Source organism: Parasteatoda tepidariorum, chromosome 11 (assembly GCF_982258835.1).
Source record: "Parasteatoda tepidariorum strain Cologne lab strain chromosome 11, Ptep-v5.0, whole genome shotgun sequence".
Taxonomy (NCBI): Eukaryota; Metazoa; Arthropoda; class Arachnida; order Araneae; family Theridiidae; genus Parasteatoda; species Parasteatoda tepidariorum.
In genome coordinates this window covers 11,403,648-11,417,332 of record NC_141765.1, presented here as the reverse complement: position 1 = coordinate 11,417,332, position 13,685 = coordinate 11,403,648, and the positions used below count along the sequence as shown (strand labels likewise).

The window sequence follows — 13,685 nt, the reverse complement described above, 5'->3', positions numbered from 1 at the left end:
ATTATTGTGGACCTGAAGTCTCTTAATCCACATTTTATCCAGTAGTTAGGGAACAAAAGCAAGTTCAATTAGGAAAAATTGCCAACAAAGGTTTTTTGTGTTACCCACTTTGGTTATGTCTCAGTATGAATAAGATAAGTTTTTCCCCTACATGGGGGTTGAGCCTTGACTCCTAGGTCAAAAAATGTGACCTGTTGTCAAAAATAGTATTACAAAATGTTTTTTATTTCACAGGGGTGATTGTGAGCCCAACTCAAAAATCCTGAAATTTTCTTGAGTAAAATCATTAATGATGCATTTCAAAAAATTTATGTTTTTATTAACTTAAATCATTGATATTTTCAAAACATTAAATTCTAAATAAATTATATGTAACATAATTTGAATGAATAATTATGTATAAGTTTACTTTTATCTCGAATCACATTTATTATTCTAAAAGAAAAAATATTTACAAATGAAAGAGATGCAAGTATAGATTCTATTTCTAATATTTTTAAATAAAATATACAAGAATTTTTATTTATAAATGTGATCGATGATATCTCGAAACTTCTGGACCTTGGATTTCCAGAAACTGCCTGCTTGCTGTAAGCGAAAAATCCGAATTTTTTCCAGAGCACAATCATCTCTGATTTCAGTTGAGCATTAATTTTAACAAAAAATTAAATTTGTTTAAAAATTTTTCAATTTAGATTAACTTTCACAAAAGGTCAAATAAGCACATTTGAAACAAAACATATCATCTTGATACTTATTTTATGCGTACTATACCAATCTACAACACAAAAAAACACAAAATATTTCAAATCACGTTTTTATACCAAGGTCGGTAAGACAGTTTGGGGACGATAAGCTGATGCTCACCTCCTGGAAGAAGAAAAACTAAGGAGTGTCATATTGATACATTACCAAAACAGTTAAAACTTTAAAAAAAAACTTTTTCAAAATTGAAACCTCTAACCACAGGCCTATTTTTAAAAATACTAGTCTTGCAATTGAAGTAGCATCCTTTTATATTATAGCCTACTAGACCCTTGCGATTATTCAAAGATTTACAAAGTTTAACTCTCCAGGTGAGAGCCACATTTTAACATGTGCTTATCTCCATTGCAAAACCAGCCTTCTCACATTATTAGAAAGAGAAAGAGTGAACATGGGAGAAGCATTCTCACACATTATAGGAACTACCGTAGGGGTAATCAGTTAAATTTCATGGAAAGGTTAACTTAATTTTCACTTATGCTTTATTATTAATCTTGACAAAAGTAAGTTGCATTTAACTTGGAATGGAAAACTGCATTTATTCCTTTATTCATAAAAATGTTGGCCATTTTAGAATGTTAAAATAGAATAATTTTGAAAACTGTAGAATCATCATTTCAGAATGTTTTGTTACATTTATAGGATTTTCTTCAGTTAGTACAAAATTTTAATTTCTGAATGTTTATTATCATAATTGCTGATGATAACTAAAACAGTCATATCTTTTAATCATAAATAATTATCTCAAATTAAAAGTTAATGATCAATCTAAATTAATGAAAAAAATGCTTTTTTAAACATAAATATAATCAAAACATACTTTTTTTTATAAAAAAATAAATTTTAACAACCATAACTTAAACAATCTGTTAAATTTTAGAGAAAATTACCTAAATCTTTTCATTTTTTAAAAAATATTTTTAAGAACTGTTCCAAAAAATTTATTTTTAATAGAAGTATGTTTTACACATCCATTTTTAAATTTACACTATTTAAAAATTTATAGGAGAGTTTTGACAGTTTCTAATTATCAATCAAATACAGAAGAATCAAAACTAAAGAAGATGAAAAAAATTCTCTAATGATACACATTTTTTAAACAAATAAAAATTACTGAAAATATATAATTAAGTGTATTTTGTATCCCATTATAAATCGAAATAGCAATGACTATGTCCCATTCATAAAAATGCAACTTTATCAGGAAACTTTAAGCAATGCAATATAAGATCACTAAAATTCAAAACGGCAGGTGCAACATTTAGTATTACATTAAATTTAAACAATATTTTAGAACTTCTTTTGGGAAAAAAATCTCTTGAACACAACCATTGAGTATAAAATCGCAAATTAATCATAAATTAATGAGTATCAAATTTAGCATTACAAGTTTTTCTGTGAATATATTATTTATAATACTTACTATTTAATTTTGAGTTATTTTGAGTAAGGTTTAATAAAATCAAAATTTGATTTCAAACAAGTTTATCATCTTGTATGAGAAAAAAATTACATTAGCTTTCTTATATAAAAAAAAGAGAAGGAAACATTGTTTTTTTTTTAATATTAAAAGTGTATTAAAACACTTTCTAGAAACGTATTTACTTAGAAAAGTTAAAACTTCTTACCTTTATTACATTAAGATTTACATTAGAAGGAGGAGTGGGATAGCAACTTGTACATTGCAAAATAGCAATAGATTTGTTGACTTTGATTACATCAGAATATACTTTACAAACATCTTCCTTAGCAGCCATTCCAGTGGAAATAACAAGAGGTTTTTTGTATTTTGAAGCATGTCGAAGTAAAGGTAAGTTTGTGCAATCAGCCGAGCCAATTTTAAAGAAAGGGACTTTTATTTCATCTAAGAAATCAATGGATGGCTATAAGAAAAAGTTATTGTAAAAAAATTAATTTATAAAAAATAACTCATATAAATGGATCAAAACCAAATACTTCATACTAATAAATGCTTATCGATTTTATTAGAAAAAAATTAAATATTTAAAAAAAGAGAAAAGAAAATTTTTTAGCAATGTTTTTACAAAAGTACGATAATTATTTTTTAATTCAAAATAATAATAATAATTTATTTAGAAAATAATTAAGTCATTTCAAATCTTACAAAATTATAATTAAAAGATACTTCATTACTTCACTGTTAAACAGGAATATCTTTTTTATTTCTATCACTTTATCTCTTTCTTTTTATTATTAAAACAAAAACAATTCAAGCAAAACTATTTTTTGACACAATTTTATAACAACATCTTGTTTATGACAGTCTTTTTATCTATTTATTTTATCTATTTATTTTTTCGAAAATTGTACATCAATGACTCTAATCCATTTACTGATATTATGGATAAATAAAAAAAGACAGAAAAAGAAATATGCAGTGATGTGGATTTAATTAATTATAAAATTATGCAATGTTTATTTATTGAAAATAAAGTTCTCTTTTGTTTTAATCATTCTTTTCACTTCCCAGAAAAATATCGCTTGCTTTTTTTTTAAATACAATTAATAAAAGAGATTTTTTTAAAAAAACTGATTATACAAGAGATTCAATTGCAACGAAAATATGAAACTAATTATAATGAAGTGGCAACAATAAAACAAATTATAACTATAATTATAATAGAACAATCTAAAAACCTAAATCTTATTAATGGATTACAGCAATAAGTGTTTCTTTTACATACACAGGATATTTTAACTCACACAAAATTAAACATATTTAAGCTAAAAATACAAAGAAAGCATGGAAAAAAAGGAAATTTTTTTTGAATAAATTTAGTTATAGAAAAAAAGCTTAAAATGCAGTATAATGAAAGTAACAACAAGTAAAAATAGAAAATTTAGTTTATGAAACAAATAGAAGATTAAGTTGTTTAGAGATGAAATAACATACTTTATCCATTCCTGACGCAGCAAAACACAATCCTAGATTATTAGCATACTGGTGTAACTTAGAAAAGTCTTTATCTGTGAAGTTTAAATGCCTTCTGTGTTCTCCATATGTTTTTCCCCATGAATTCTGACTGAGATAAGGTCTCTTCAAAACTTCTTTTGTAAATCTACTTTTAAGGTTAGACTTTTGGAATTTCACACAATCTACACCAGCATCCTAGAAAAAGATATCAATAATAATCTGGTAATCAATCTGACTTCATAAAAATAATTTCAAACATCACATGTATTAAAAAAGAAGATAATAAAAAAATATTCTAATTTTTTTACTTATTATATCAATGAAATAGAAAAGGCATGAAAAGTTTTAAGTTAATAAAATAGTATGTTCTAAAAAAGGAGTATACTATTCATTTTTTGGAATATCGGATATTTCTTAAGAAACCAAATTAAAAAAATCAGTATCATATTAACTTAAAAATAAACTGAAATTTAGAGAACTATTGTTTAACTCATAAATAATGATAGCTGTCAGAGTAATGCAAAATTATAGCTATTTATTAATGGAAGATTTTAAATGAAGCTGCTTGACTTAGAAATGAAGCTTCCATCAGTTTCAAAATTTCACAATTGGAGAAAAAACTCAACGGGCATTCCATATCACAGAATCTAAATTTGTGTCCAAAATATTTCTTATATAATTTACAATAAAAGATTAAACTATTCACAAGTACAAAAAAAAAATCATAAATTTCAACATGCACTACACACAGTAAAACATAAGTGTGACGAAACTTAGTAAAGTGCCGGATTTCAAAGAAAGAGATGATACAGATATGATTGTCTGACTAAAATATAATTCAAAATATAGAACATCTTAGGCAAAAACTACTGTAAAATAGACTAAAATAAATAATTTAATATAATTTTAAACAATAATAATTTCTTTTAAGAATTGGATCATAATGAAAAGTAATGAAAAGCATTAGAAATTTATTTAATAGATGTTTGAATAATTTCTCATGGAATGCACGTTTTACTGGCTTAAAAAATTTTTGTCAGCAAAATCTAACCTTTTTTTTAAGTGATCGTGAAAAAACTGTTTTGATCATGAAAATGGCATGTCGTGGACAAAGTAGTAATGGAACAATGTTAACTGCAACTAATTTTGAATTTCACTTATGGTTATGTTATATGCACTACTTATGCAAAATACTTTTCAAAAGAGCACTATAATACTTTTTTTTAATTTTATGACATCAGATTATTTCAAACAATAAATTTCTGAGAAAAATATTACCCTTATAAAGTATTTCATGATAGTTTCAACAAAATGGCATTTTGTTGAAAATATATTTTCCAAACATATAAGAAAATACTTCAATTATTTTAAAATTATTTCAAGGATGAATAAATCAGGGCCGTAACTAGGCCAGGGCAGTCGGGGTCCCTTATGCAAGGACCACATCATGTTTTTTAAAAATTAAGTACTCTAGTTAAATAAATACATGTAGGAAAGAAATTGTGATAAGATAGAATTGATCAAAATTTTCTTTTTCCTAATTGCATATCTACTTCAACATAAAGGGAAGGGTAAAATTATTCCATTTCCAAGAATTATTTCCATTTCTTAAAAGAACAAACATGCTTTGCAGAGAAGGGGAAAGGCCACAGCTGCATGTTGTTGATTGTTAACACTTTCAGTATATTGCACTTCTGGCTTACTTAGTTGTTTCCTCTACTATCTAGTGTCAGACTCAGTGGCGTGCCAACCGGGAGGAGGCAGAGGACCCCTTTAAAATCTAAGAGATGGGGCAAACAATGTGTTTCGCCCCTCCTAAAATTTAGATACTTGGAAAAATAAAGTCAAGTAAAATCAGTACTTTAAAAAAATGTTTTTTCCTTTATTTTCAATTTTGAAGCTATTTTTCAAAAGGAAAACTTAATATTCCTCTGAAATTTAAGTAGGGGGTCGAATAATGTGCTTTGACATCTACCAAAACGAAGTTAAGTAAAATAGGTAATTTTAGAGAAAAAAAAAGCTATTCTTTCTCAACTTTGAAGCTATACACCAAGTAGGAAGCTTTATTTTGTTACTTGTGATTAATGCGTAAAGTCAAATAAAAGTAGAAAAATATTTTATTTCCAATTTTCACTCAATTTTCTTCTGAAATAGTAATGAGGGGGTGAACAGAGTGTTTCGCCCCTTCTGCAATTCAAAAATAATAAATGTGCTCAAAAATAATAAAAATTGGTAATTAAAAAAAATTTCATTTTTGAATCTATTTTCTAAATAAAAAACTTTATTTTCCGCTGAAATAAAAGGGAGGGGGTGAAAAATCACTTTTGCATCTTCTGAAATTTAGACATTAATAGAATAAAATCAAGTAAAGCTGAAAATTTTAGAAAAAAAAATTTTGTTTTAAAACTTCGACGCTATTTTCGAAATAGAGAACTTCATTTTCCTCTTTAATTATATTGAGGGGGTAGAAAACTTTATTTTCTTCTGATATAAAAGTAAGGAGGGCAAAAATGTGTTTTGTATCTTCTGAAATTTAGACATTTGCAACAATAAAGTCAAGTAAAATTGGTTATTTAAAAAAATAATAAAATATATAAAAACTTTGAAGCTATTTTCCAAAAATAAAATTTTATTTTCCTCTTAAATTAAAGTGATGGGGTGAAGAATATACTTCACCCCTTCTGATACTCAGACATTCGCAAAAATAAAGTCAAGTAAAATTAATATTTAACTCTTATTTTCGACTTTAAAGCTATTTTCAAAATCGAAAACTTTATTTTCCTCTGAAATTTAATTGAGATGGAAATTTGAAATTCCATCAATTAAATTTTCCTCTGAAATTTAATTGAGATAATGTTCCGAATATCCATCTGAAAGTTTGGCATTCGCTACAATAAAGTAAAATAGACTTAGTAATTTCAGAAAAAGAAACTACTTTTTTTCCAATTTACTAGCTATTTTCCAAATTGAAATAGAAAACTCCCCCCCCCCCCGGGAGAAAAATACTTCTGTTTTATTTCAATTTTTTTCTACTTTAAAAAAATATAAAATAAGAAAAAAATCCATATTGTTCTTATTCTACTATTATTGTCATACTAATAAACATAATAATTTTATATTTATTAGTATGACAACTTTAAATGTATTAAAAAATTTTAATCTAAAATATGAAAAGAGAAGAAGAGCACAGCATTAAAAAAAATAAAACAAGTGTTTATAAAACTAAAATAATTGCCACTCTTTTACCATACTCTGGATAACCCATCCTACACTGACTATAGCTCCCACAGAGTTGACCCACAGTTATCTGACTCCTCATAAAATAGCCATCTCCTTTTACACTATGGGAAAATGTCCTTTTGCTTCTTTAAACTGCCTTAATCATTTTTATGACCCTGGGCTCTTTTGTACTTTTATAAAATATCATGTATTTATCAAACCACCTATATGTCCGATAAGTTGTCTTAAACAAGCAACTATCTAGATGCTCTAGGAAAACAGATTTGTGTGCATGGATTTTGTTCTTATTTTATATTTTTTAAATTATTAAGACCTTTAAATTTTTAAAACTGGGGCGTCGAATTTTTTAGGTTTTCTAACAACTTTGTTTTTATTAAAAAATGAAATGCAACCTTTAATTTTATAATAAAAAAAATCTTATTTAATTTAATAAAAAAAGCTAAAATTCATTGTCATGACAAACCATTAACAAGAATTTTTTTTAAATCAGCAAAAATGCTTTGACTTTTTCTCATTTTTCGTTTTGGAATATTAAAAAAAAAAAACTATTACTCTTAGCCATATATGATCACTTGGCCTCATGAATACATAAGCCCAATATTCAAGAATGAGTTCTTTTCGAAATATAGCTATATTTTTTAGGGACCTGTCCATATTGGAGTATGACAACTTTGTTTTTTTAATCGATGATTGATGTACATAGAGACAAAAAATTCTGGATATTTCTTCAATTCTGACTTTTTAAAATGTGGGTATATGTGCTGATAAAAAAAAAGTCTATAATTTCCTTCAATTTCCATAACGCGAATTGAAATTTTTAGATTTCAAACTAAAAAATAATACGAAAAGTAATAGCGATATAGTAACCGGATTCAAGAGATTTGTAAAATTGTTATTTTATGATTAGCATTATATTTAGAGAAAAAGGGGGCTACTGTGGACATGGGGGACAAAAGGGCCACCCTGAAACACTTTTGATTTAATGATCGGATCTTTATGATCTAGGACTCCATCGTAATAGTTCGAGGGTGTGAACTCAAATATGTAAATTAAATAGTACAGACGATATTTTATTCTAAGTTGCATAATCAGACAAAAAAACATGCTTTCTCTGAATAAACATAACTTTAGTTCAACGGATTCGACTTTCTAACCACTGTAATATAGGAGGTAGCCGTAATCTGGGATATATGGTCCCAATAATTTGGTCAGGCGAGCTAAATAAAGTATGGACCCCCAAATGTTAATTTCATTTTATCGTATTTCGCCACAGCTCGAGATCTTTTTAAGGGAATTGAAAAAATTTTGTACATGATTATAAAGTTCTTTTATCCAAAGATAATTCCATGCAAAAAATAACTTTTAGTAAATATTTATTAATTTTTTATTTAATAAGAGTCTGAAAACTTTTGAGTTGTAAGGTAAATAGTTTGTTTTTTTTTTTGCATCATTTTACAGTATCTAATTCCACATGGAAAATACAAAATTTTAGCAAAATTGGTTGATTAGTTCCTGAGAAATCGAGTTTATGTACAACTTTTTTAAAATTTAATTTCTCAGTATTAACCAATTTTTCTCAAATTTTGTATTTTGCCATGGGGAAAACTTACAATATTTTTTAATCCAATTTATATGCGAACAAGTAACTTGTTTTCATAAATATATTCGCTAATATGATACATAGATAGTTAAAATGACGGTTAGAGATGGCATACAGAAAGTTTTTGAAAGGGCCCCCGCCAAAAATTTTTGCCCTAGGGCCCTGAGGGATGAAGTTATGGCACTGGAATAAATAAGATTAAAATTCCTAATTAATTTTCTGCTAAAATAATAGCACCTGTTCAGACTGTTACATTCTGACATGCGTCAAAACAATCGATTACTCTTTCAAAAATTATTTCACGAAGTAAAATATAATGTATCTAGTCAATAAAAGTTTAATTTTTGCAAATAATTTTAAAATAGCATAATAATATTTATTTCAGATTGATAAATTTAAAATACAACAGAAGATTTAAAATATCTGAATGGTAAAAAAAGCTAATCCTTGAGTTATATATCATTAAGATGTTCTTCGTATAGGGATCAGATTGATTCATTTTACAGAGACATCTTAGAAAATCTTTACCTACTAAGTGAAGCAAATAAAATTTATTAATAAACTAAAATCATTTGCGGTAAAACAGTTTTAAATCCTTTAAATTTGTGTTTCATACCATAATAACAAAAAAAAAAGCATAACAATTAATAAATAATTTATGAAGTTAATAAAATTAGAATATCTCACATAAGCAGCTTGAATAAGGCGTTTAGCTGTTTCAATATCACCCTGATGATTCTGTCCAATTTCAGCAATAATGAAACAAGGATTTTTTGCACCAACCCATCTTCCTGGAGTTATTTCAAATTTTGCTTCAGTCTAGATAAAAATATAAGATAAATAAAATAAATTTACAGTAAAAATTGGGTAAATATGTTTATAAAATGCGAAATATCTTTAAATCACAAGCACCATAGGAAATTATTTTTTTCATGTAATATCTGCAATAATTTGTTTTGAACATAATTTATTTCAATATTTTTTTTGTCTCGTATAATGGAAGTAATAATTTTGGAAACATTTAATACATTAATTTCATCATGAAAGCTTGTGTGTGACATTTAAAAAAAGTTGAAGTTTAGAAACATGGACAACGTTTTTCAACTATTTTTGACAGAGATGGCAAGTTTCTTCCACAGAGGATAAAAACTGCAAAAAAAAAGCAACCTATAAAAAAAAGGTTTCTTACAATCGAAGTGGAAAAAATCTTTTTCAAAAAGGAATATCAAATATTAAAGTTTTTAAACAGCTTATAATTGCAATCTAGTTTATAAAAAAAACACTAATTTCCAAGCCATTTAATATATTTTTAAATCTGTAACAACAAAAAAGCAGCAATTAGAAATCAAAATAAATTTTACTAATTTTTCAATGGCTTAAAAAAACTGTAATTGTCAATATTTTACGTTAACAAGTATAGTAAAACTTTATTTTATAATTAAGTAAAGAACTGTTTAAAAAAAAACAAAATAACTTAATTAACGAATAAAATACTAAAAACAATATACACTATTACAAATCAGACAATAAACAAATATCATACTAATTTTTATAACCAAACTGTACTGTTAAGCATGAAAACTCAAACCGACATTTAGATAATTTGATATCTAATATACATTTTCCAATTCTAAATAAAACTAATAAAAACTATAGAAATATGGCTATTTTTTTAAAAACGAAAATATGCAAAAGTTTTAAATTTTCTGGTAGGGATTTTTCAGTTTCCTCCATGTTGCCTAGCTTTTTCCTATTTTAGCTGGAGTTTGGGAAGAAATAAGTTTTCCCCAGACAAGATGCATAGTCTGGTGTTTGATCTTATTGATAATTTATCCAATATTGACTTTCTTTACTTGTTTATCAATCAAAATGCAAAACAATGTGGTCAAACTGTTAAATAAAAACTGAGAAAAATAGCACATTTTTTTATGAACTACAAAGTTAAAATTTAATCTAATTTTTAACTAAGTATTCATTTGCAAAAAATATGATAGTGATGAAAATCCAACTAATTCTTAGTTTTAAAACAGAATCTTCAGAACATAATTTTATTTTAATAGCAGATATACCAATAAATTAAATTATTCTATCTTGAAACATAAACTTAGAATGCTATTTGTAACTGTGAAATCAATATGTAATTTGTAGTAGCAAATATGTTATTCAGTATCTGACTGTTTAAATTAATAGTATTAATAAAATTCGACAATGATATTAGAAGAGTTCTTCATATAGTTATAGAATTAGGTTTGACAAAACTACTTTTTTTAAACTTGTTTGAAATCTTCCACATGGGTTGAAAGGAACCTATTTCTTCCTAGGTAGATTTCCACTAAAGAGGAAACTTGTCCTCCTTGCATTCACGTAATATAAAAATAAATAATAAAAAAAAATCTCAAATGAAATATTTTTGTTTAGGACCCTGGAGGATATTTCCGAACCTGTCCGTATCAACTAACCCTGCCAATGTATTTTCCAACCAGTAAAAATTAATATAGCCGAGGGGACTACAAGTTATACTCTTTGAGTTGGTCCCCTTCTGGGATGTTTTCTTTTAAAAAATATTTTTCGCAGTTGGTGAAATTAGGGTTCCTCAGATGAGTGTATCTTTTGTGCGATTAGAATACAAATATGCACTGACTTTACTATAACACAGTTTTTATGTTACAAAACGCAAGCACTTTTGAATATCTGAAGCTGAAAAATCAAATCAACACGTTGTGTGGTTGTATATGCAGTATTTTTGTGAATAACAGGTAAAAACTTAAGTCCTAATCTGGATACATCTAGAATATTATTAAGGATTAATCCAATATTTAGATAAACAAAGACTAAATTTAGCACCAACGTAATCACTGACTGCAACAATATGGAGTACTTGCTAGACTTAATTATATTTTTTACTTTAATTTACAGGTAGATAAATCTATATACTGAATGTTTTTATAACTTTTTAGGAAATTACACAATAAATTAATAATTTTCTTTAGAATCAATATGTTAAAAAACATTTATATAACATTTATACAACGAATAAAAAAACAAAATAAGAGGAACGTATCGCAGAAAAATTAAAACTGAAGTGCTACATTAAATAATAGGTATATTATAGGATGAAAATAAGTAATTATACAGGATTAACAAAATAAAATAATTATTTACGTACAAGGGTAGGAACGAAACTACAAGACATTTTCATTCGAAGTCTTAGTTATTTAACTTCACGACAGATTTGAAAACAAAACTAAATATAATATGACTTAAAAAAACTCTGTCAGTTGAAATAGTAATTTCAGTTGTGCCCTGCATTTTCAAATCATGCTATTAAACAAATTTACTTCAGTGCGATCAGTTTAAACGGATTCAACTTTCTACCTGACATCTTTTAAAAAGAAAAAGAAAAAAAAGCAACACAAGGACATGTTTGTAGCTCACTTAGCGTTTCAGGAAATGATGAGACGAGCGATTAATTCTCACTTGGGCCGGATCACGCTATTAGTCGAAAATGACATCACTGTTTGGGGAAGGGATATACTGTGTATTGCATAGTATTTTGGCGACTGATCTAGATTTGGCGACAGATTTTATATTTAGTTTTCAAATGTGCTCTATTTACACGTGGTATTAATGTTGAGTAATAAAGACAATATTCACATTTTGCCCAGTTTTGTGGTAATTTTTTATTGGCGATCGAAATGGGCTGCAGGTGGCGTAGAGCAGAACTCTTTTCCTATGGCAACACTTCACATGCTTTCCCCATTAGCGGGTAAAGTCATAGAGGTAGGAAGTGCGTTAGTTTCTCTCTGGATTTTCATATAGATTAAAATCTTTTAACTTGAGAAACTATATGGAACTGAAAACTACATTAAACATAGTTCTAAAGAAAAGTATCATGGAAATTTTAAGAAATATTTTGTTTGTATAAAAAGGAAAAATATTGAACCGCCCTTATGAAAAAATCGAGGTATAAATGAGGTATAAACGAGGTATATTTTAAAGGTATAAAGGAGGTTGTTATTTAAATACGTCCTAAAGGTTGAAAAGGGTGCAAATGAATACCTCAAAATCAACCTCAAATATACCTTAAATATACCTCCAGAGGTATATATGTTTCAGCCTGAAGTATATTTTTTTACACTTGTGGAAGTATTTATTCAACAACCTAAGATGTGTCATTTTACACTTCAGGTTATTATAAATCAACCTCAGGTGTATTTTGTTCGACATCAAGTAATTGTTTTTCAACCTCAGGTATATAATTTTATGCTTGTAGAGGTATATATTTTTCAACCTATGGTGTGTCATTTTACACTTCAGCTTATTATAAATCTACCTCAGGTGTATTTTGTTCGACATCAGGTAATTGTTTTTCAACCTCAGGTATATAATTTTATGCTTGTATAGATATATATTTATCAACCTGTGGTGTGTCGTTTTACACTTCTGGTTGTTATAAATCAACCTCAGGTGTATTTTGTTTTACCTCAGGTAATTATTCTTCAACTTCAGGCATATAATTTTATGCTTGTAGAGGTATATATTTTCAGCCTAAGGTGGGCCATTTTACACTTCTGGTTGTTATATATCAACCTGAAGTGTATTTTCAACAATTGGAAAGGTTATTTTTAATTAGCGCCATGTGCTCCATGTTCTACCTTAAGTTATTATTTCGTAACCTCAAGTATATATTTCTGTATTTTTAGAAGTGTTAATTTATCAACCAAAGATGTTTTTCTTAGCACTTACGAAGGTGAGGTGTTATACGGACCACCTAGTTTATTAATTTTTAGACTCACTATATAAAAAATATAATATATATATAAAGATATTATAAATATTATATGAAGAATAATGTACATTACATTTTTTTCACTAGTAGAGATCATTTATCAACCTGAAATTTTTAATATTAAACCTTCGGCAGTAATTGCTTCTTTTGTTAAGCTATAAAAGAAGATTTCAAATGCATAATTCTTCTATAATTTTAATAGATTGAATTAAATCATCTTAAAATAACACTTATCCAAATTCCACAGTTAGTAAAAATTATTTATGGGAACTCATACTCGTATTTTTGGAAGATAGTTGTCTAAGGTGCTTGAATTTTTAAAGCTATAAAACTACAAATTTAAATAATTAGTCAGC

At 26.8% G+C, this 13,685-nt stretch overlaps 1 protein-coding gene across 1 annotated transcript in view; it reads right to left on the bottom strand.

Moving 5' to 3' along the window:
• Positions 1-11,959, bottom strand: part of NANS (N-acetylneuraminic acid synthase) — a 29,422-nt gene extending 17,463 nt beyond the window's left edge. The window contains exons 1-4 of the mRNA XM_016068433.4: positions 11,707-11,959; positions 9,228-9,359; positions 3,680-3,895; positions 2,394-2,648 (exon numbers count right to left, since the gene is read on the bottom strand). Coding sequence (XP_015923919.1) covers positions 2,394-2,648; positions 3,680-3,895; positions 9,228-9,359; positions 11,707-11,739 — 636 coding nt within the window. The 5' untranslated portion in view covers positions 11,740-11,959. The remainder of the gene's footprint in view (positions 1-2,393; positions 2,649-3,679; positions 3,896-9,227; positions 9,360-11,706) is intronic.
• Positions 11,960-13,685: the final 1,726 nt, after the last annotated feature.